Below are 24041 nucleotides of genomic sequence, written 5' to 3' on the forward strand. Positions count from 1 at the left end.
CTTTTCCTCGCTTGCTTGCCAAAAAGACATCCTTCACAAAGTTGATTAGGATGGTTTATGTAAGGCAATCCTTTCACCATTCTTCCTTTGCTCATCATTTTCAGCCCATCGAAGTTCAAATGCCCAAATCTCATGTGTCATAGCCAAGATGAATCTTTGAAACAAGATTTCAAACACATAGGAACATCACTTTGAATATTTAGCAAAAACATTCGGTTCTTTGTCATGGGCACCTTAGTAAGGAATCTTCCACTTTCATCTTTCAATGTCAAGTATTTATCTTTTAGGTGAATATCATAATTCTTTTCCAATAATTGGCCCAAACTCAAAATGTTACTTTTCATAGCCGGCACATAAAACACATTGGAAATTAATTGATGACTTCCATCTTTTGAACGAATCAAAATCGTACCTTTTCCTTTCACTTGAACTTTCGAAGAGTCGCCAAAAGTTATATTTCCATTGGTTGATTCATCAAGTTCCATGAACAAATTTCTCCTTCCGCAAATGTGGTTACTTGCACCGGAATCAAGATACCATGTGCTCTCATTCTCATCTTGATCATTTTTGCAAGCTAGAAGCAAAGTAGGACCCAAATCTTCTTTTGCATCATTGCACTCCGCAAAATTATTTGTCTCCTCCATATTATTTCTACATTCCCAAGAATAGTGGCCAAGACGATGACAAGTAAAACACTCAACTTCAGATTTGTCATACCTCATTTGATGGCCTTCACGACTTCTACCTCTTCCACGACTTCTTCTTTGATTGAAGTTTTGACTCCTCTCATTATTATATGAGGTGTTTTTGTCACCTCGTCCACCTCTTCCATGACCACGACCTCGACCTTGGCCTTGCCCTCGAGATCCTCCACGTCCGCGGCCTCTTTGGGATGTGCCTTGGAATGTGTCCTTCAATGATAGCTTTGCTTTCAAAGCTTGTTCAACCGATTCTTGAACCGGTTTTATCAATCTTTCTTCATGTGCTTGTAAAGATCCGGCAAGTTCATCAACGGTCATGGTATCTAGATCTTTAGACTCTTCGATGGCAACCACGATATAATTAAATTTTGGATCCAAAGATCTCAAAATTTTTCCAACAATTCGATCATCTTTCATATCATCTCCATATCTTTTCAACTGATTAGTGACAGCCAATACTCTTGAAAAATAATCTGAAATGGATTCGGAATCCTTCATGCGTAGAGATTCAAACTCTCCTCTCAATGTTTGGAGACGTACCTTCTTCACTTTATCAACACCTTTAAATGAAGCTTGAAGAGTTTCCCATGCTTGCTTGGAAGTAGTTGCCGCAGCAACTTTCTCAAACATCTTTTCATCCAAACTTTGATGGATGAGGGTGAGCGCCTTTTGGTCCTTCTTCTTGGCGGATGCCACATTTTCATCAACGCCATTCTCCACAGGATCCCAAGCTTCATATGATCCAAGCAAAGCCTTCATTCTTATGCACCAATTATCATAATTTTCCTTGGTGAGAGATGGAACAACAAATGGGGTTCCATTCGACATCTTCTTCAAGCTTTGTCTCCAAACACAAATGGTGGCTCTGATACCACTTTGTTAGAAGATGAAGAGCAAAAACTAAAAAACTATAACACTCAAAATGGGAGGAAACTATTTCTTCATATTTTCTTCATGTCTAAATTGTTAAATCTATAGGGTATTTATAGGGTATACCCAAGATGTATCTACATAAATACATGAACCAATATTAAATGATATACATGCATCATCTAAAGAGTCATTCATGAATCCTCCAAAAGACCTCTAATATTCATGCACACAATATTAAATACTTAATTAATCTAGTTTATAATTTCAACAAATGTGATGTACTTTACTTTTGGATCTAGGGATGTAATTCAACCTTCTACAACAATTCCATCAACACTCTATTGAAGTAGTTTACATTTAGTGTGATTTAGTATTATGAATTATATCTCCACGACTCAAATTCTTCTATTGTGACTGTATAAAAAAAATTTTTGTTCCCAATGTTCATGACATGACAATGAAAGAAACAAATTAACAAGTAAATATTCCTTAATGAAAAAGGAAATGAATGTATTAGGAAAGAAAAGGAAAAGCTAACAAGTACCGTGTGGGTTAGAGGACTAGAACATTTACTATACTATCTACTTCACATGGTGAAAACTAATGCGCATTGAGCTAGGCTAGATCTTGTCGGGCCTTCCTTTTTAATTAATTGGATTCTGATTAGGTTTGGATTTTCATTGCATTTGACTGAATTTTCTATAGATCAACAAAATACCAATGAAACCTCGTATCATTGCTATTTGAATCTTTCTTTTAGTTCATGTTCAATCCCTACAAAACCTAGTGCTTGCCTCGACCAGTAAGTGCCTACCTAGTAATATAGTGACTAGTATATGAAGTATTAGAGTAAATATCTCTTTCATACGTCAATTACTATTTCAAAAACGAATAACTACTCGTGATTTATCTTTTCCGTACTGACCCTGAGACGGATTGAAGGAGACGTTGCGAGCGAGCATAGTCATCTTTTGCCAACTTTAAATTTATTGGATAAAATTTAGATATATGATTATATATATATACACTTTTGATATCCTGCGCGCCCGCACAGTGCGCGACTGTGCGCGCGCAGGATATCACTGATTTTAGTTTTTTTTTTTAAATTTTGAATTAAAAAAATAATTAAAATATTTTTAAAAAATTTTATTTCTAGGGTTCAGGCTTTGGGTTATAGTATCAAAGCTATTTTTTTTTTTTTTAGATTTTACCTCTAGGGTTCAGACTTTGAGTTATAGTATCAAAACTATTTAGGGTTCAGGCTTTAGGTTATAGTATCAAAGTTATTTTTTTTAGATTTTACCTCTAGGGTTCAGGCTTTGGGTTATAGTATCAAAGTAATTTTTTTTTAGATTTTACCTCTAGGGTTCAGACTTCCCAATTAGGTTATAGTGTTTGGTTTAAAAAAAAATAAAATAAAATTAATTTAAGTATTTATTGAGTATTGTAATATGTTGAGGGGATATATTAATGCATTAAAAATTTATATAAGAAAATGTTAATTTTTTTAATTTAAAATATTAAAAAAAAGCTATTAATTGATCTCCTGCATGACGCACATACGTCGCGCGGGAGATCAAAACTATATATATATATATATATATATATATATATATATATATATATAAACTAGATTCAAATTAATATCATAAAAAACTGTTGAGATATATTTAACTAGCTTTTGTTATGAGTGGAAACACCTGTAGAAATTAAACATCTTTTGAATTACCATCTCTATCAAAATTTTCTATAGAGATCTTTTCCGTTGTTGGAATGACAATCTTTGGCATAAGTTCTAAATTAAACATGAGAATAGATTTCCTTTAAATGGCGGAGACACAATGTAGAGTTAGTTCTACAAATGTCATAACAGAGATGAAGACTCAGTGAGATAAGTCTGTTGGAGAAGCAAATAATATTTAAAAAATTATATAAAAAAAATGTGATACAAATTAAAATTAGAATAAAAAAAATATATAATAGGAAGAATTTTTTTAAAATACTTTTTAGTTTAATCTAAAGTTAACTATATATCTCTAAACTCGCTCTCTCTCTCTCTCTCTCTTTTAATTGGATATATTTTAATCTTTCTAAGATTTTTACTATAAAAAATACCTTTAATTGTGCCTAGCCCAGCTAACAACCTAAGTCGATATCATGCAACTTGACCCTTTATTTTATGTATTATATAAACAATAAGATCAAAATTATAATTGAAATAAATTAATATATCAGATTATCTATGTATATTAATTATTAATAAGTAGAACTCACTACTTATTAATTCGAGTATTTGTTAACGTGAATTGCATAACAGCGCAGTTTATTTACCTGGCTCCGACCGTATTTGAATGTGATGAAGCATGGCAGTGCTACTGAGCAAGTCAGATGCAGCCTGAGATGCCCGATACGGTTGCTCTTCATTAAATGAAATGAATGTGATGTTTTGTCCTTCTCCTCCTCATGGAAGCTTGCAAAAGTTGGTTGCATCATGTGTGGATGAGTGCAGCGGCTGCAAGAGTTGTTGGAATCCCTTTTAGCATTAGTGGAGCTGCAAAAGCAGCTCCGAGCATTTAATTTGAAGGCCCCCACACGCCATGAACGATTCATGCACTCCAAAATTTAGAATGGAAGGCATAAAAAAAATTGGGATTCTATCAAGAAAGAAAAGTAAAACATTATAAGCATTATAGGCATTATAAGCATTGGTATTGCATTCAACATTCTGGGTGGTCAGATGGTGTCTCGGGAGAAGATTTTCTAAGATCGTCTTGAATCTCAGTAAGCATTTTAGGAGCAATCTAGCGAAGATCGTCTTTTGTCATCAAGACATCATCTATTGGAAATCTCGTGCAATGCACTAAGTATTTTTGAATGCTTTCATGGGGTTAGCATTATCTATACATGTCACCTATGTTCTCAGTCTAGTCAGTTGCTCCATGGAGAAGAATACAAATTCCAAAGCTCTTAGAATTTCTTGAAGACATAATCTCCTACATTTACTCCTTGTGTGTAAGATTTTCATCACCAACTATTTTACAAGTTTTATGACTTGATATAATTTTCTTCCTAACATCAGCATAACTATTCAAATACTTACTATGTAAAACTCTCAACAGACTTAGATGAGTGGGAAATAATAGGTAAAAGAATCAAATCAACAAGTTGACAAACTTTACACACAAACAAGGGCACCTACCAAATCGGTTGATTCATAAAACTGCAATTGGCAAAATAGAATCTCAACTCTACTTTTTCACCCACTAGACATCTAAGCAAAATTTTTAAATTACTATTGGCATTGTGGATTTGATCCAATTTGTTGATGAAATGCAAATGAAAACTTGAATTAGGCACCAAAAAATTTCCACAGGACTGATTTTACGTTTCAACTTTCCAAGCATCCAACAACGAGCTTGTTTGTTTTATCACTTGTAATTTTTTATAGTACTCATTTTGGTATGTGAATTTTGATAGTGACACGGGTACTTAGATTTCACAGGTTTATTAGATCAGTTGGTATTTTTCTTACTCTTACACTTTAAGCCTATCTAGGTCTATAGAAGTGTCTACTCTTGCGCTTTCTTTTAACGACAAATTTCTTCATGTGCTTTGATTAAGGTAAATTCCTAGCAACTCTTCTTTTCCATTCGTTGATGGTTTCCTTGAAAAAGAAATGCTTTCCTTTGTTGTGGTTAATTAGGCTATCTAGTGTAACACCGATCACTATCTCATTGTTAACTTGCTCATCCTCCTCCATTGGGGGTCAAGATTTTCTGTAACATATTAGCATCTCTAATTGACACTATCGATGGGGACTAGCTTCCTGCAAACAATTTGACATATGGAACATTTTATCTATTTTGTAAAATAGAAAAAAAAATGTCATCTAAAAAATCTATCCTCAGCAATAAAATGAAATATTTTATTAGTTGGATTGATATTATAGCAAAGTCCATGCAAAACTCTTTTTAGTGTTCATGAAAATTAAATTTCGGTCTGTACATAACTCTGCTTAGTGGCTTTGGTTTAGGCATCAGCAACATTGAGGTACAATTCTAGTGTCTTTGCTTCAAGGATGACTACAATATGTTTCTAGGTTTAAGTAATCTATATTACATATATATTATTAATAGTACTTACAATTATTTTTATATTTTTTTTATTAATTTTACATTAATAAATATGATACTATTTGTATATGATTCTGATTTTACCAAACCTATGCAACTGATATTTAGATTCTTTGACGATCTGATCTCAATGTCGTCATTGATGTGGGCTTTGACAACTATAACCAGCGATTGTAGTTGCAGGGAATTTGGGAAGAAGCTAGTTGCCAACAACAAGAAAGGTGACTGTGAAATCCATAGAGGTGGAGGGCTTTGGTATGTAAGTGTCGATGTGAGGAAAAAGAATTAAGAGTATTGTGTCGAGCGAGTGAGTTATATAGGTATTGGTTTCATGTAGTGATGGCGTGTGCATGCAGGATTGCAAATGGGGCAGGTGGACATTCAATGATGTGAAAAAATCACCTATGCAAGTGGAAGGAGCACTCCAGAGAGAGTCACAAGTGGTTCCCTCAATTGAAAGTTACATAGCACATGGGGGTTTAAACGGTGGAGTAGATGGAGGCAACCCTCACATGCATTAAGCAAGTTACCAAGTGTTAGATCTTGTAGAAGAGAAAGTCAAGGTGGCAAAAAGAGAATACGCTCGCCCCCAGAGCCCCCGCCAATTCGTCCCAGGATCAACACAAAGGAGGTAAATCACGGACGACTACTAGCCTTTGGAATAGTGACTAGCACATAAGGGAGACATTTATCCCAGCTTTGCCGAGATTGGAATCCAAACCTCATGGTGGTAACACCTCATGCGCTAGCTACTAGACCCATCCGAGGAGACTTGTAGAAGAAAAAGTCAAGCCGTCACAATTGGTGTGGATATGATATAAATGGGTGGGGCAAGAGTGGAGAGGGAAAGTTGGTTCTAGGGACGAGAATAGTCAGAGTGGTGGAAATTTACAAACGATACTGTGTAAAGAGGTATCAAGTGTCTAGCACTGGACCAAACATTTGCCTTTAGTACTAAATGATGCAGTGCAAAGACAAATCATACAGAAAAAAAAAACAAGGGAGGAAAATGTATTAAACTAGATGATTTATTACATAGGGGGTTTGAGAGTCCTATTATAGAATGAAGAAAGACCCATTCTCCTAAAAACAAGATGTAATTTTACCCAATTTACAAAAAGTAGCAAAAACATTAGAATGGGACTTATAGCAAATCTTACAAGAAAAATTAAAACCTAACAACATAGCTATAGCTATAAATTAATTACTATGTAGCCGGTCTGCCTAATGTTTGTTGTAGAAGAAATGCATAGGTAGTGTAAACAATTTAGGCAGTTATGTAGATAATATAAGAGTTCAATGAAGAGATAAGAATAAAAAACCACAAAATTGACCTCATATAGTGGGGACTGCCATGGTTTTGACGAAGTTTAAGTAATAATTTTAAATAGATGCAATAAAAGATACAATCAAAAATCCATATAGACCACTGAAGTAGATCCAGTTGTTACTAATAATAATTCATATTGCTTCTTCTCACAATTAATAATAATAATAATAATAATAATAATCTAATTTTACTTATTTTTCCTAACTTACTTGTATATTTTCTCTCTCCAAGTAAACACAGACAAATTCATGATAAGTCCTAAAATGCCTATGTTGTATGTGTATGATTTTTTGTCATGTTAGCTTTTGTGAGGACGATTCTTATTACTCTCTTATCCCCTTAACTAATGCCTAATCATCAAAAAAAAATTGTTTTGGGCCATGAAATTGGTCCTTGATCATAAAGAGGCACCTAGGTTTCATATCAGTCTATTGACCATGTTTTGAGCCTTAACGGAAGAAGAAAAAAGAAACCCTTGGGACCTCCTCTTTACATGGAAGGCATATGAGATAAATGCTGAGAAAGTGTCTTCTTAGGTTATTTGGATGGGGTTTAAATGGAACGACCGCAGGCTATGCTGTCAAAGGGGAGATGATAAAAAGAAAGCAAGAGATGGTTCTTTATCCAAAGTAATGCCTTGGAGCATCATTCCAAAAATTTTCTTGCTGATGGTTCTATAAAGATTAGAAATGCAAAAAAACTTATTATTCCATATTTAAACAGCAAATTTACTCTGGATAGTTATCATTGGTGTGCATGTGGACAAAATTTGCTTACCGCAACAATGCGAGGCATTTTTGAAATGGGAAAAAAAAACATCTTTAAACTTGTCTTTTACTAGTGATATGGAAAAACCTTGCTAGTTTCTTGGAATTAAGAATAGTACAATTCCAAGGTGTTCTTATTCATTAATGACTTGTACAGATTGACACACTATTTTCTTTGATGTTTTATGCTCCCTTTGACTAAGTGTTGTTCGTACCCATTTATGTGTGTACCTTAAACAATATTTCTTATCTGAGCAAGGGCATACATCATAGAGGCCTGATTATGCTAACTAGCAGCTTGGCTCAGTAATTAAAGCAGTATGTAATCATCCCATTATGCTGCACAATTTGACAGATAGAATCAATAAATACTTGATTTTCTGTTGTCTAATCAACCACTAGACTAACTGTACTTATATGCATAGAAAAGACAGACATGCATCCACATTACTTGAAACTTTACAAAGTAAAAAATTAATAGCTTATTATTGAAGATAGATTTTTGCACGATTATGCAAGCAAGAACTAAATTAATATTCCCGATATCTGCAAAGTCACTAAGAAACAAGTTAAATTTTCAAAATTCCATGTAACCATCTGAGCAGTCTAATTTAAGAAGCTGAGAAACAACAAATACTATTCATTCAAATATGACACACAAAGTCAACAAAATTCATCCATCAAATTCATATAATTATATGTGATTGTGTATGATCAAGTTTCATGCTTAGACAGGGATGCCACGTCAGTGATTCTTTTTTCATAAAGGAAAAAAGATTGACAAGGAAGCAAAATGCACTACATATATATAAGAACTCGAAATGTGACTACCTATGTGAAAAACCATGGTAAAGACTTTGAAGGCATGAATTTTTTATTGGGTCTTCTTCCGTTTTGTTGATTGTTCTTGGACTCTACTTAACATGTTCCCATACTGCTTTAAGACCACATTCTGTGCAACTTCAAGCTTTTGATCGACATGATCTTGATACTTGTCATAAACAGCAGGAATCGTGATAGCCAAAAGAACTCCTGAAAGAAAGGAAACTATGATAATTTATCATAGCAAGAAAATGCACACGTTTTGGCATATTGAATAAAGTTTCTATTAACTTACCGATGTAGACAAGTGTAATGAAGTTAAATAAAGATCCAACATAGGAGACGATCCACAGGGTCATAATAGCCTTTGAAATGAAAAGCGGAAATATCAGCATCAGCGAGGAGAATCAAATATGGAACATATAAATAGAGCATGAACCAAGCAATCAACACCTGGAGTAAGACCTTCCTATCTCTGCCGATGGCTATGTCATGTCCTATATCCAAGATCCGATTGAGCCACACCTGGACTCTCTCGGCACCCTTGTTGACCATCTCATCGGAAACCTCGAGATTAGGAAGGGGCGGAAGAGGCCTACAAGTGCGAAGAAGTTGCACAAAACAGCAACTAACACAGATCCGTTAGTAAACCATCCACAACAAACCTGTTGAGGAGCAACGCAGACTTAGCCCAAAAGAAGAGGATGGCCACAAGGAGGAGGACGGCATTGGCCATGAATGACAAGAAGTTGTAGCCGGACCAATCGAAGAGGAACCACACAGTCGTAGCGACAGCAACCACGAAAACTGCCGCGTTCCTCCGCCTCCAAAGGAGCACATCGGCCACTGAGCGAAGAAAGAAAATCGATCAGGTAGAAAAGGTTAGCATCGAGCGAGAACAAGAGATGAGGATGGAAAACCTGCGCCGCCGCCGAAGGCAAGGTGTAGGGATCGCCGGATCTGGGCGGGTGGGGACGGTGAGGAGGCCGACGGAGGAGCATCGTGTTCCAGATCTGGCATCGCGGCCATCGCGTTGGAGAAGGGGTTTTGGACTTTTTGGTGTATACAGAAGGGCAAAAATAATAGTAAAAAAAACAGGCGTTATTTTAATTTATATTTTCCGTTGGTCTGCTAGTCCTTTGAGAGTCCGATTTAAAAAAAAAAATAAAAAAGTTTGATTAATTGATGGGAATAACTATCGGTATAGGTTTAATATAACCCACCTAGTTATATGAGTTTTATTGATTCCCCAAAATCTAAAAATCATTTTCAAATTATCATTCCCAAACCTACAAACCAAACACTATCTTTTACTTATCATTCAATTCCCTCATTCCTAAACCCATCAACCAAACACCCCCAATCGAATCAAGTAGACTCGAATATGTAAAAAAAAATTAAAGTTTAAATTCGGCTCAAAATATATATATTCGAGCTCAAGTTTGATTCAAAGATTGAAAATTTCAAAATGTTTGATTCGAATTCGATTTGAATTAGGATTCAGGTTCGAATTCGGTTCTAAATATTCGAATGTGTTCACGACTAGAAAATAAATTTGAAAGACTCAAAATTTATTTATTTAATATATATTTAATTTATATTAATAAATATTAAAACTCGCGAGAGATTCGAATAATATAAGTTGAACTCGGGTTTAATTGAAAAAAAAATTTTAATATGTTCAAATTCAACTCGAATTTGATAAATTCAAATACGAATTAAATATTTTTCGAATCAGTTAAAAATATTCACGAGCCGATTCGATTCATTTACCACTCTAATGTAGACGATCGGCCAGAAGGCCCATCCTCAGCTGACATTCCGTTATCTATTTAATAAAAACGTCCTAGCAACTGCCAGGTCTAACCATGACATCGTGTCTCCAAAAGTAAAGTCAGACGTTAACATTTTGACTTAGCTAGAAATGGTTTTTGATAATTTAGATGGCCTTTCGGTCTAACTAGTGTGGGAGATGGACAGCTCGGCCTCGCATACCTGACCATTAGGCAAATCTAAAAACATAAACGGCTCCTCACAGTCAACATTCTAGAATTTTTTATCATACTGGAACAATAGATACTCGAGCAATTATTTTAGATTTTTCGCATTTCACCGTGACCTGGGGCAAAGGTTGTTTAACCTTGTTGCTTACTGAGATTTGAACTCTTTATTTATTTATTTTTTAAATATTTTACCACGTTACATGGCACCATGAAAATAAATATAACTGCCATAGTGCAGACGGCACTTGAAGGATATCTCTAATCTAAATTTTTAAGAACTGTGTATTTATATTTATATTTTTTTATATTCGTGGAGCCGACTAAAAGACACGGATCTATTTTTTTTATGAAAATAAATATAATTAATGATTATTATAATATATTATTGATTAATATTGACTTGAGTTTGAATCATAACTGATGCACTTGGTAATAAATATGATTTATAGTTGCTTCACTATGATGTTAACTCCCGTGCTTACCTAATTTAGGTGGCGGATTTATTGTTTTTTATTATGATAATTAATGAAGGGGTCTAAAGGTTCGGGAGAACAATAGAATATTTATGGGTTTTGATGGATTTGAATTCATTTAACTATTTTAATTAGATTAAATTTAAATTGAAGGGGTCTTATCAATTAATTTAAGCTTGGTTTATGGTGCGCTGAAGAAATGTGGAACTACTGAAATAGGTTTATGGCCTTTTTGAAGGCCTGTGCATTTTGTATTAATTTAATAACACACTGTCGATAAATTGGTGCTCAAGATCATTCCTTTGGATCCAAACTCACGCCTTAGTTTAACCATTTCACCATCAAAATTGAATTAGGGAAGGAGATGAAAAAACCGTAGGTGATCAGATCACACAGGATTCAGTAGAACGATCATAAAGAGCAGAGTAAATATATACACCATCTAATAGAAGACCTCTCTTTCTTCAGTTCCAGGACACTGAACGAATTCCAGGACGCTGGGAGAGCGATCACAATAAAACCTCAGAGATCCCAATCTCCAAATTGAGAGAAGTGAATTCCAGCTTCAATAGCTGAAAGGTTAGTTGCGTTTGAGCCAGATGACGTTGTCTCCGGGAAAGCTGCATCCAGCTTGAGCAAGCTACGAAGGGATGCCACTCAATCAATGAACAATAATTGAATTTTGTTCTATGGAGGGTCATGCATGCCCTTGAAGAACAGTGCCATCGATAACAATAAATACTCTCAATCAATTCCTCAACTTCCCCAATTGACGACGCATATTTATTCAATGATCGTCAACCCAAACGGAACCAAATCTAAAGCTACATCTCTCCATCGCCGGACCATCCTTCCTTTTTTGTAGCCGGCCGGCAGCCGAGACTATGGGGATTCCTTTCCTCCTCCTCCTCTGCCTCCCCTGTCCCGCCGTCGCCTCCGCCCGCATCCCCGCCGTCATCGTCTTCGGCGACTCCACCGTCGACACCGGGAACAACAACCAGATCAGCACCGTCTTGAAGAGCAACTTTCGACCCTACGGCCGCGACTTCGCCGGCGGCCGCCCCACCGGGCGCTTCTGCAACGGCCGACTCGCTCCCGACTTCATCTCCGAGGCCCTCGGACTGCCGCCGCTCGTCCCCGCCTACCTCGACCCTGAATACTCCATCAAGGACTTCGCCAGGGGCGTCTGCTTCGCCTCCGCCGGCACCGGCCTTGACAATGCGACCTCCGACGTGCTCGTAAGTCTCCTCTGCAGTGGTCGCAATCAGCAAGACAATTTAGTATCGAATTTACCAATTAATTAATCACTAATTCTGACGCATTTGTTTGCTTCCGTTGCAATTTAGTCCGTGATTCCCTTATGGAAGGAGGTGGAATATTTCAAGGAGTACCATCGGCGGCTCCGGCGATACGCCGGGCAGGCGCAGGCGAAGTACATCATCCACGAGGCGGTGTACATCGTCAGCATCGGCACCAACGACTTCTTGGAGAACTACTTCCTGCTCGTGACCGGCCGGTACCGGCAGTTCACGGTGGAGGAGTACGAGGACTTCCTGATCGACCGGGCGGAGGAGTTCTTGCGGGCGATCTACCACCTGGGGGCGCGCAAGATTTCCTTCACCAGCCTCGGCGCCATCGGCTGCCTGCCGCTCGAGCGGACCACCAACGCGCTCGCCGGCGGCGGCTGCAACGAGGAGTACAACAAGGCGGCGAGGGACTTCAACGTCAAGCTCCAGGCGTTGATTCGGCGGCTGTGCGCGACGCTGCCGGGGTTCCGCCTGAGGTACGCCCCGGTCTACGACGGCTTGCTCCGCATCATTGCGAATCCCTCCTCCTACGGTAACGTATTTACCAAAATTGTTCTACTAGTCCATTTCATCTTCACAAACAAAAATAAGGGGGGAAAAAAATACCCCGGGACCAGGTGAAACGGTTAGATTCTTCAAACGGTGGTTAATGATTCGAATTTCAGAAAATGCTGGCACTGAATCAATCATCTCCGAAATTAATAGATTCGAAAAGATTACCAACAAGAAAACGAGATCTAATGTGCGGGAGCATTTTGATCGTAGGGATCGAGAACGTGATTGCGGGGTGTTGCGCTACGGGGCTGTTTGAAATGGGGTACCTGTGCAACCAGTGGAATGATTTGACCTGCCCTGATGCAAACAGGTATATCTTTTGGGACGCATTTCACCCCACCGAGAAGATCAACTGGATCATGGCCGAGCAAACGCTGAAGACCAGTTTGGCTGAGTTCATTTGATGTATATTGTATCAATGGTTACAACTTCAATTCAATTTAGGTTGTTTTAGTGTTTTTTTTTTTTTTTTTTTTTTTTTGTCATTTGATATGGAAAGGTTGGATGACATATGATATGGGATGGTAAATGAAAACCTCGGGGGCTGACATGAAAAGCAAAGTCAACTGAGATGGAGGTCTAAGTCAAAGAGAGTTAGTGGTCAAGGGTTCACCTTGGATAGAGATGAGCCTCTCATCTAGTACTAAGGACCTCAATTCAAGGACGGTCGGCTTAAAGATCAATTTTTTTTGAGAAACGAGCATCCCAGACCTATATGTTGTTGGGTAGGTCTCAATAGCTCAATTGGAGTTGAATGACTCGAGATATTACTTCACTAAATAGGAATCAGTCTCCAATTGTGAGGACGTCTAACCGAAAGGTTAGTTCGATAACTCGAGACTTAGTTTCCCATTCTCCAGAAGGTGAGTAGACCTGCATACGGCAAGAAGGTTATAAAACCATTCGGGTTTGAGGGGCCCGTCTCTATGTGTATACCCAGAATCATAATAGATGTTCGGACATCCCTAAGGACAAGACGGTATTTCACTTAGATCTCCATAACCATAACAGATATTCGGGCATTCCTAAGGACAAAGCGGCATTTCACTCAAATCTTCAGAACCATAACAGATGTTCGAGTATTTCTAAGGATAGGGTGGTATTTCACTCAGATTTCTATAACCATGACAGATGTTCGAGCATCCTTAAGGACAAGACAGTATTTCACTCAGATCTCTAGAACCATAACAGATGTTCAGGCATCCCTAAGGACAAGGTGATATTTCACTCAGATCTCCATGACAGATGTTTGGGTCATCCCTATGAATAGGGCGGTAAATATTTCACTCAGATTTCCAGCATTACCACATCTATATTAGGGCAGTGCCAAGTGCTGACCAATCTTATATATAAAACTCAAGATTTCATTCTTTATTCGCCATAACATATACCCGAGCAAGGCAACTCCCCGCCGAGATATGCTCAGGGAACCACATTGTCAAAGAATCCTAACAACTTGTTAGAGAATAACAACTATTTGTCAGAGAATATTCCTCTGTGATAATGCAGGGAACCTTGCTTGAAGGTAATTATATTTCCCCTTAGCCGACATATTATGACCACATATTCTTTCAATCGTCTCATTGATGGTGTCAATTACCAAATGGGTGCACACGGGTAGTGGAAGATTCCTTGGACTGGCTATACTCCTTCCAGGATGCATATATTCCACCACACGACAACTTTTGACACCCGACTTTTTTTGTTATCTCATGATTGCGGAGGTCATAGAGGTAATATATAAACACGGGGTCCTCTCTGATGAAAAGGTATGCATTCTTGATACATTGTACTACGTGCATCCTGTTATTCATTTATACTGTTCTACTTCCCGCCTAGGCAATACACTAACTTGAGCGTTGGAGGGTCTCCGTCAGGGATCCCTTCTCTGATTTTTGATGTTGACGTTCAATTGGCTCGTTTGAGTGTGCGCAGGGAGCTTAGCGCACCAGCCAAGAGTCTTTGATTCAATTCAGAGGTCTTCGCCCAGTCAACGTCGCATCCACCTATCCAGCACACCGTCTCCAATTTTAAGACAGGATCAACATATTAAATGTATTTTTACATGAATCGATCGAAAAGGAGAAGAATAGTTTATATGTCCCTTGACGTGAGAGTTATGTGAGAGGTGAGCAGTTCCAAGAGGCGACTTCATGTTTATTTAAGAAGTCATTTTTGACAACCTTGATAGAGCAACCATCTATGGAAAGAAACAAAGATGATAGATGATGTGGATATGACTTAGGGTAGAAGAGGAATTAGGGAAAAGAGAAGGGGTATTATGGTCATTTTACTGTAGCAAGCCCTTTTAGGGCACTGTTCACAGAGAATGGAGGGGGCTTCGTTCAGGCTGGGGCTGGGTGCTTTCTCCCTGCCGCCAGGGAGAGGGAGCTCTCCTTCATCCCTCCCGCTCATCTCCTTTCCCTGTCCTGAACGTCACCTCCTCCTCTCCTCTTTCTGGATTTTTCCATCGCCTCACACAAGGGGGTGCTTCGTGGAGGAGGCCGCCGCCGCCGCCAACAGGAAGAGGACCTTCCTCATCCTCTGCTCCTCGCCGGCACCGGCGTCGGCTGCCACCTTCACTCTTCTCCTTTTCCTCCTCACGACGCTACCGCCCACAACTCCCCTTCTATTCCCTGCGACGCCACCACTAACACGCCGCCTCTCCATTTCCTTTCACCCTCTCGCCGGAGCCGAGCCACCCCTCTTCTCGCTCTCGTGCACGCCGCCGTTGAGGCCTATCGTCGTCGAAACAGAACCCTCCCCTCTTTCCCGGTCCTTACGCAGCAGCCCCGCTAGCCGGCAGTCATCGGGCACCACGGCCTTGATTGTCAGCACCTCCTTCGACTCGTCACGCCTCCACGCGTTGTAGCCTCTCTGACCAGCAGCCCCCACGCGCCAACAGTCCACGTATCGCCCGTCCTTACGTCGATTTCGTCCCAGCTCCGATTCGGTCTCGTTGTGTGCCGGCCTTCATGCCGTTATCTCGTTCCAGCTTCGTGTGTTGTGGTGTTTCAGCCTTTGTGTCTTGGTTATTGTTAGGCGCCACTGATTTGCCCGTATTTCGCTCCTGTTGTTATTCCGGTCTACGTGTCGGTGTCTTATCCCAGCCTGCGCATCGATGTCCTATCCTGATCTATGTGTCAATAGTGTAGCCCGGCCTGCGTGTCGATCTTGTGTCCTGGCCTGTGTGCTGACCTAGTGTCCCGGTCTATGTGTTGATCTTGTGTCCCGGCTTGTGTGTCGCTAGTGTAGGATCGTTGCGGCCGGCAAGAGGGGAGGGGTGAATTGCCCTACAAAAATTAAACCAAAAACCCTTCTCGGATATTCAACTAATTTAAAAGACACTTGTAATAATAAAACTAAGAGACTAAAAGAAAAGAGCAGACACAAGAAATTTACTTGGTTTGCAATCAGGGGATTGCTAATCCAAGGAAAGTAAGCGCACTATCTGTTTATCTCCTTCGGGCGGAGTAGCCTCTTTACAGCGTTGACAACACAAATAAAAGAAACAGAATTGAAAGCACAGAGAAAACTGATTACAAGTGAGTTAATTTGGCTGTGCAGATCAATGCTATATTTATAGCACTGGTCGGGCGCCCCAAATGGGTTTCGGGCGCCCTGGGGGGATAAATTTTAACCCCCAATGATCAGATCGCGTTTGACGCGATCCTGGTCAAAATCCAGGTCCGAGCGCCCGGAAGGGTTCCGGGCGCCCCGGACTGCTCAGGGCGCCCTGAGCCTTGAAGTCAACACAGGTTGACTTTTTCGTCTCCGGTTCAGCTCGTCTCAGTCCGGGCCTTGTTCGCTCCGGCTCCGCTAGTTTGGGTGATCTCGGCCATCCGGAATAGGGCTCACCCAAACCCAAGTTCCAACCTTCTCCTCGAGCAGCCTTCCTTCCCGGTTTCTCGTCCCTCGAACGCCGTGCACGTTCTTCTCGTCCACCGGTGTACTCTTCCGCGGTCACCTCGTCCCTCGGATGCACCGAGCCCGACGGCTCTCTCCCGTGCCATCCTTCTCGCTAGCCGCATTTTTCGTTCGACTTCTTGTGTTTCTAAGTTCTGCACACTTAGACACAAGGGTTAGACAACGCAGGACCTAACTTAGCTTGTTTGATCACATCAAAACACCTTGGGGTTCCAACAATCTCCCCCTTTTTGATGTGAGCAACACAAGTTAAGTTAGGGTAAACATATGCAATAAAAATAATTTATATTCAAATAAGTCCAAATATTTTTCAATTGAAAATTTATTATTACCTCCCCCTAGACTTAACATACTTCTCCCCCTTTGATCACATAAAAATTGGGGTTATAAACAAGTCTAAGATAAAATAAAAAAATTTAAGTGTAAAAAAAAAATTTAAAATGTCTAAGTAAAGACACTCTTCAGAATTTTTTTTTCGAAAAAAAATTTAAGTAAAACATTTAAAAAAAAATCTTAAGGCAATTTTTATAACAAATTCTAAGATAACTTTCAAAAAAAAAAATTCTAAGTCAATTTTCATAAAAATTTCTAAGGTAATAAAAAATTTCTAAGTCAAGTTAATTTTTTTTTTAAAAATATTTTCTAACACAAATTGAATAACTCTTTTAAAGCATTAAGTAATTTAAACTAATGCTTTTTCAGTTAGTAAATTAAACTTTTCATTTCGATACTTGGCTTCCAGGTCGTGGCGAGGCACTAGGTTTTCTTGATTATTGGAGCAACAGCCACTTACTTAGACAAAGCTCATAAAGGAATTAGTTGTTTAATTTCCTTGCTGAAAATGCTAAGTCTAATTTTAATTTTAAATTAAACAGGTTTTTGGAACCCAATAGAGGTTCCTACCTACAGGATTAACCAAGTATTTTCTAGGTACATAGACTTTTGATATATTTCTAATTTGACTTTGATGAAATCTATAATACCAATTTAAACCTCTATAATTTCTAAAAGTAAAAATATTTGAACCATTAGATTTTTTCAATCTTTCTATTTCTTCTTTTAGTTTTTCATTTTCATTTTTCAACTTATCAAAATCCTCTATAAGACATGATTTTACCAAAATTCTTTTTGTTTCTAAAATTTCATTTTCTAATTTGGTATTCTTATTTTCTAATTTATACATAGATTTAACCATTGCCTTACTACCAAAGTAAAGTTCATCAGGGGGTAAGAGGCATACCTCACTTACCATATCAGACTTGAAGCATGAATCTCCCCCTGCTTCGCTACTTCCATCTGAGGTCGCTCCCCCTTCATCGATACTGGGTTCTGATGTACTTTGTCCTTCGTAGCTTGCCATCAGTGTTATCCCCGCATATTCTTGAATCTCGAACTCAGATGATAAAGTGTCGTCCCAAGTGGCTTTTAGGTTCTTGTGTTTCTTGGGTGTCTTCATTTTGTCCTTCTTTAGTTCTGGGTAATCCTCTCTTAAGTGTCATTCCTTTTGACACTGGTAGCAACGCACTTTTCTTCTATTTCTTGCATTCTTTTAATTCTACATTTCTTTAAATTTATTAGATCTAAAAAACTTTTTAAAGTTTCTTACCATATATACTTCTTGGCCTTCTTCGGAGTTTGACTCGGGTTCATCCTTTTTGGTTGCGTTCAGCACCATTATCTGACTTGAGTCTTTTGTTGTAGCTGCACACTTGGTTTCATGTAATTCAAGAGTAGAAAACAACTCTTCTAAAGTACTTACCTCCAGGTCTTTTGAAATATAGTAGGCGTCGATGATTGATGTCCACTCCGGAGTTCTGGGAAACGCGTTGAGTGCGTAGCGTATGTTGTCTCGATTTGTTACCGTTTCTCTGAGGTTCTCGAGATCAGTAATCAGTTCTTTTACCTTTGCGTGTAGATTCGCTACCTTCTCACCTTTTTCCAAACGAATGTTCATCAACTTGTTCCGGAGGATGTCTCTTCTAGCGAGCTTCGCTTCAGACGTGCCTTCGTGGAGTTCCAGGAACTTCTCCCAGAGATCTTTAGCAGATGAATAGCTTCCGACGCGGTTGACCTCTTGAGGTGGTAACACGCTCAGCAGGTGATATTCCGCACGGCTGTTTGCTACAGATTCATTCTGCTCCTTCTTTGTCCAATTGCTCTCTTCTTTTTCTTCTCCATCTTGATTCGTCGGAGCTAAAAAATCATACTTCATTATAAACCGAATTTCGAAATCAGTTCTTAGGAATACCTCAATACGACGCTTCTAGTCTGCGAAGTTTCCCTCGAATTTTGGTGGGACGATGCTTGGTCCGGCCATCTTGTTGCTTCGATCGGCGGTTAGTCCTCCTGAAGCGCCTCGGCTCTGATACCACTTGTAGGACCGTTGCGACCGACAAGAGGAGAGGGGTGAATTGCCCTACAAAAATTAAACCAAAAACCCTTCTCGGATATTCAACTAATTTAAAAGACACTTGTAATAATAAAACTAAGAGACTAAAAAAAAAGAGCAGACACAAGAGATTTACTTGGTTTGCAATCAGGGAATTGCTAATCCAAGGAAAGTAAGCACACTATCTGTTTATCTCCTTCGGGCGGAGTAGCCTCTTTACAGCGTTGACAACACAAATAAAAGAAACAGAATTGAAAGCACAGAGAAAACTGATTACAAGTGAATTAATTTGACTATGCAGATCAGTGCTATATTTATAGCACTGGTCGGGCGCCCCGAATGGGTTTCGGGCGCCCTGGGGGGATAAAATTTTATCCCCCAACGATCAGATCGCGTTTGACGCGATCCTGGTCAAAATCCAAGTCCGGGCGCCCGAAAGGGTTCCGGGCGCCTCGGGCTGCTCAGGGCGCCCCGGACTGCTCAGGGCACCCTGAGCCCTAAAGTCAACAAAGGTTGACCTTTTCGTCTCCGGTTCAGCTCGTCTCGGTCCGGGTCTTGTTCACTCCGGCTCCGCTAGTTTGGGTGATCTCAGCCATCCGGAATAGGGCTCACCCGAACCCAAGTTCCAACCTTCTCCTCGAGCAGCCTTCCTTCCCGGTTTCTCATCCCTCGAACGCCGCACACGTTCATCTCATCCACTGGTGTACTCTTCCGCGGTCACCTCGTCCCTCGGACGCACCGAGCCCGTCAGCTCTCTCCCGTGTCGTCCTTCTCGCTAGTCGCGTCTTCCGCTCGACTTCCTGTGTTCTTAAGTTCCTGCACACTTAGACACAAGGGTTAGACAACGCAGGACCTAACTTAGCTTGTTTGATCACATCAAAACACTTTGGGGTTCCAACAGCTAGTACCTCCCGCCCTGCGTGCCGAAGTCTTATCCCGACCTGCGTGCCAGTATCTTATCCTGGTCTGCATGTCGTCTTCCAGTGTCGTGTTGCGTTCCACTTCTCACCGTCAGATCCAGCTCTCCATCCTCATCAGGCATCGTCTATTCTTCCGGGTCGCGACAACTCGAGCAGCGTCCCATCCGAGGGTGCCCCCCTGGGCCAGGGTACGTTCCTCGTTCATATTTCATATGCCTTTTCATTATTTTATGGCTTAATCTGTTATTTATATGTTCATTGGATCTGCCTCGAGCCTCGGGATATCAGGGACCAGGAGGACCCGGTCGCTGGCTGCAGGTAGCGTTGACCAGAGGATTTCTGAAGACTTGGTCAATACGGAAGTCATCTCAGCACACCCTCCTCCGGGACGTCGCGATTCGGTCAATATTTCACCCACCTCGCCCGGCGGTCCATCTGACTCAGATTCTGGACAGGATCAATTTGGCGCCGTCTGTGGGAATCTCCTTCGCCTGTTCTGGAACGTGAAGATGGACAACATCGGGAGGTTCTCTGCTATTATCACAATCCCGGAGGATCCCAATGAGCATATTATCTTCTATCCTCATTCCACCGGTATTCGGGAGTCGAGGGATCGAGTGGAGCTTCAGCTGGCTGACAGGTTAGTTTTTCCGTTATGTTTTTACCCTGGCTCCACGAGTATTCAGGAGTTGAGGGACCGAGACAAACCCTTAGCCGGTTGGCACGACTCCCCGATTAGGTATGCTACAAGTTCTGCTCCCTTTTTACGATTATAGGAACTGATATAGCTCCCTGATAAGAGAGTAATATTCTAGTTCCTTGATCAAAGACTAGGACCTTCGATTTTTTATCGGACACTAGGGGCCCAGCTCCTCGCTCATACACTTGGGACACAGCTCCTCGCTCATACACTAGGGGCACAGCTCCCCGATCATTGACTCACAGTACCACTTCCCGATCAGGATCTAGGGGCCTCGCTTTTTGATTATAGGCTAGAGGTCTTACTCTCCGATCAGGGACCAGGGGCCCAACTCCCCGATCGGGTGTGTTATAGGCTCTGCACCCTTCACCATGAGGCTCTGCATCCTCTTACTGCTATAGGCTCTGCACCCTTCGCCATGAGGCTCTGCATCCTCTTACTGCTACAAGCTCTGCACCCTTCATCATGGGGTTCTGCACCCTTCACCATGGGGCTCAGCATCCTTTTACTTATATATGCGCTTCACTCTATTATTGTTATATACTCTGCATCCTTCACTTGTTTGGCAGCCTTTTACATCTATAGGTGTTGCTCCCTTCACCCACGGTGTTCTGCTTCCTCATATTGCTAGGGGCTTCACTCCCTTTGACAGTCAAAGCTCAGATTATTCTCTCCCTGACTCTGCAGATATTTGTGAGTCGAGAGATTGACACTATTTCTCTCACTGACTGTATGGGCATCTGGGAGTCGAGTCAGTCGGTTGACATCACTTCGCGATCAGGTTGACATCACTTCGCGATCAGGTATGATAAAAGCTCTATCTTTTCATATTGCTACGGACTCTGCTTCTATGAGCTTCAAGGCTTATCCTCCCCGATTCGGGGTCGAGATATCGCCACTGGTCTCGGACCAGAGTATCACCACTAGTCTCGGATCGGAGTATCGATAACGATCTCTCGATCGAGCTTCCAGGCCAATTCCAGGTCGGGCTCCCAGACTAATTCCAGGTCGGGCTCCCAGACCAATTCCTGGTCAGGCTTCCAAACCAATTCCATGTCGGGCTTCCAGATGTCAGATCTCCAGATTAATTCCTAGTCAGGCTTCCAGAATGCTTCTTGGTCAGGCCTTCAGATTGTTTCCTGGTCAGGTTTCCAGATCGAGTCCTGGTCAGGTTTCCAAATCGAGTTTTGGTCAGGTCTCCAGATCAAGTCCTGGTCAAACCTTCGGATCAAGTCCAGGTCAGGCCTCCAAATTGCTTCTTTGTTAGGCCTTCCGATTGTTTCTAGGTCAGGTCTCCAGATCAAGTACTGGTCAAGCCTCCGGATAACCTCCTCGTCGGGATTCCAGACTCTCGCCCCAGTACGAGTTATAAGTGAGCACTGCTCTCACGCCCAACGACATTCCAGGTCGACTGTCCCAGACTCTCGCCCCAGTGCGAGTTATAAGTGAGCACTTCTCTCACGCCCAACGACCGTCCAGGTCGGCTGTCTCAGACTCTCGTCCCAATGCGAGTTATAAGTGAGCTTTACTCTCACACCTCCAGACTCTCGCCCCAGTGCGAGTTATAAGTAAGCTCTGCTCTCACGCCTCCAGACTCTCGCCCCAGTGCGAGTTATAAGTGAGCTCTGCTCTCACGCCTCTAAACTCTCGCCCCAGTGCGAGTTATAAGTGAGCATGACTCTCACGCCCAACGACCTTCCCGGTCGGTTGTCCCAGACTCTCGCCTTAGTGCGAGTTATAAGTGAGCTCTGCTCTCACGCCCAATGACCTTCCTGGTCGGTTGTCCCAGACTCTCGCCCCAAGGCGAGTTATAAGTGAGCACTACTCTCACGCCCAACGACCGTCCAAATCGGCTGCCCCAGACTCTCGCCCCAGTGCGAGTTATAAGTGAGCACTGCTCTCATGCCCAACGACTGTCTAGGTCGGCTGTCCCAGACTCTCGCCCTAGTGCGAGTTATAAATGAGCACTGCACTCACGCCCAACAACCTTCCAGGTCGGCTGTCCCAGACTCGCGCCCCAGTGCGAGTTATAAGTGAGTATGACTCTCACACCCAACGACCTCTTGGTCGGCACTCATCACTCCACTCACTTGCCGCTCTGCCCGACACTCATCACGCTCGCCTCACTTGCCACTCTGCCCGGCACCCATCACACTTGATTCACTTATCGCTCTGCCCGGCACTCTCAGCTCACGTTTTCACTCACTGTTGTTGCTTGGTCGGCACACACTGCTCACTCGCCGCTCTACCCGGCACTCGTCACGCTCGCTTCACTCATCACACTTGATTCACTTGCCGCCCTGCCTCGGACTCTCAGTTCGCATTTTTGCTCACCGCTGTTGCTCGGTCGGTACTTACCGCTCACTTGCCGCTCTGCTCGACACTCATCTTGCTGCATTGCTTGACACTCGTGTCCCACTTGCTGCTCGATTCACGAGCTCTGTGCCTGCTCAGCTCAAGGGCTTTGTTCCCGCTCGCCTTCGATCTCGTTAGCTCCATGCTCGCACAGTTCACAAAATTCGCTTTCACTCTGCTCATGAGTTTTGCACTCGTTCGTCATTGACTTCTTGGTTCAGCTCGACGTTCTCTCTGCTACTTGGTCGACATTTTTCAGTCGCCCGATCGCGGGTATTATCGCTTGGTTAACATTTTCTCGACCACGCGCTCGCTATCGCTCGCCTGTTCTCATTCTGCTCGATCAGCATTATCTTTGTTTCCTGATCGGTATTTTCTCGGTTATGCGCTCGACATTGATCGCCCATTATTATTTCGCTCGACCCACATTTTCTTTATTTTGCCCGGTCGACATTATTCGATTGCTTGGTCTTGATTTATCGTCGCTCGATCGGTACTTTCTCGATCGCGCCCACGGCTTCGCTTGTCCATCAACCTCTCTATTACCAGGTCGCGATTTACTGGCGCTCGGTTGGCACTCGCTCGGTTGCGCTCACGATTTTGTGTATCCATCATTTTCTTTATTACCAGGTCACGATTTACTAGCGCTCGATCGACACTCGCTCGGTCACGATCATGGTTTGCTAGTCCATTTTCTTTATTGTCAGGTCGCGATTTACGGTCGCTCGTTCAGCATTCTCCCGATCGCGCTTACGGATTTGCTCGTCCTGGTCGCAATTTACTGTC

At 41.5% G+C, this 24041-nt stretch overlaps 2 protein-coding genes across 2 annotated transcripts; one reads left to right on the forward strand and one right to left on the reverse strand.

Annotated features, from left to right (window-relative positions):
* Positions 1 to 8429: 8429 nt before the first annotated feature.
* Positions 8430 to 9695, reverse strand: LOC122051195 (reticulon-like protein B11). Its single transcript, XM_042612184.1, has 5 exons — positions 9547 to 9695; positions 9292 to 9472; positions 9080 to 9221; positions 8922 to 8991; positions 8430 to 8836 (listed from the first exon to the last, which is right to left on the reverse strand). The coding sequence occupies exons 1-5, from the start codon at positions 9653 to 9655 to the stop codon at positions 8679 to 8681; spliced, it is 660 nt and encodes a 219-aa protein (XP_042468118.1). The 5' UTR covers positions 9656 to 9695; the 3' UTR covers positions 8430 to 8678.
* A 2180-nt stretch (positions 9696 to 11875) lies between these two features.
* Positions 11876 to 13511, forward strand: LOC122051194 (GDSL esterase/lipase At4g26790-like). Its single transcript, XM_042612183.1, has 3 exons — positions 11876 to 12340; positions 12449 to 12941; positions 13175 to 13511. The coding sequence occupies exons 1-3, from the start codon at positions 11987 to 11989 to the stop codon at positions 13366 to 13368; spliced, it is 1041 nt and encodes a 346-aa protein (XP_042468117.1). The 5' UTR covers positions 11876 to 11986; the 3' UTR covers positions 13369 to 13511.
* Positions 13512 to 24041: the final 10530 nt, after the last annotated feature.

Source organism: Zingiber officinale, chromosome 3A, assembly GCF_018446385.1.
Source record: "Zingiber officinale cultivar Zhangliang chromosome 3A, Zo_v1.1, whole genome shotgun sequence".
Classification (NCBI taxonomy): domain Eukaryota; kingdom Viridiplantae; phylum Streptophyta; class Magnoliopsida; order Zingiberales; family Zingiberaceae; genus Zingiber; species Zingiber officinale.

Coding starts and splice junctions, on each gene's coding strand:
- LOC122051194 (XM_042612183.1), top strand. CDS start 11,987: ATGGGGATTCCTTTCCTCCTCCTCCTCTGCCTCCCCTGTCCCGCCGTC. Junction 12,341..12,448: donor ATGCGACCTCCGACGTGCTC/GTAAGTCTCCTC, acceptor GTTGCAATTTAG/TCCGTGATTCCCTTATGGAA. Junction 12,942..13,174: donor TGCGAATCCCTCCTCCTACG/GTAACGTATTTA, acceptor TTTTGATCGTAG/GGATCGAGAACGTGATTGCG.
- LOC122051195 (XM_042612184.1), bottom strand. CDS start 9,655: ATGGCCGCGATGCCAGATCTGGAACACGATGCTCCTCCGTCGGCCTCC. Junction 8,992..9,079: donor ATAGGAAGGTCTTACTCCAG/GTGTTGATTGCT, acceptor TTCATTTCAAAG/GCTATTATGACCCTGTGGAT. Junction 8,837..8,921: donor CATTACACTTGTCTACATCG/GTAAGTTAATAG, acceptor CCTTTCTTTCAG/GAGTTCTTTTGGCTATCACG.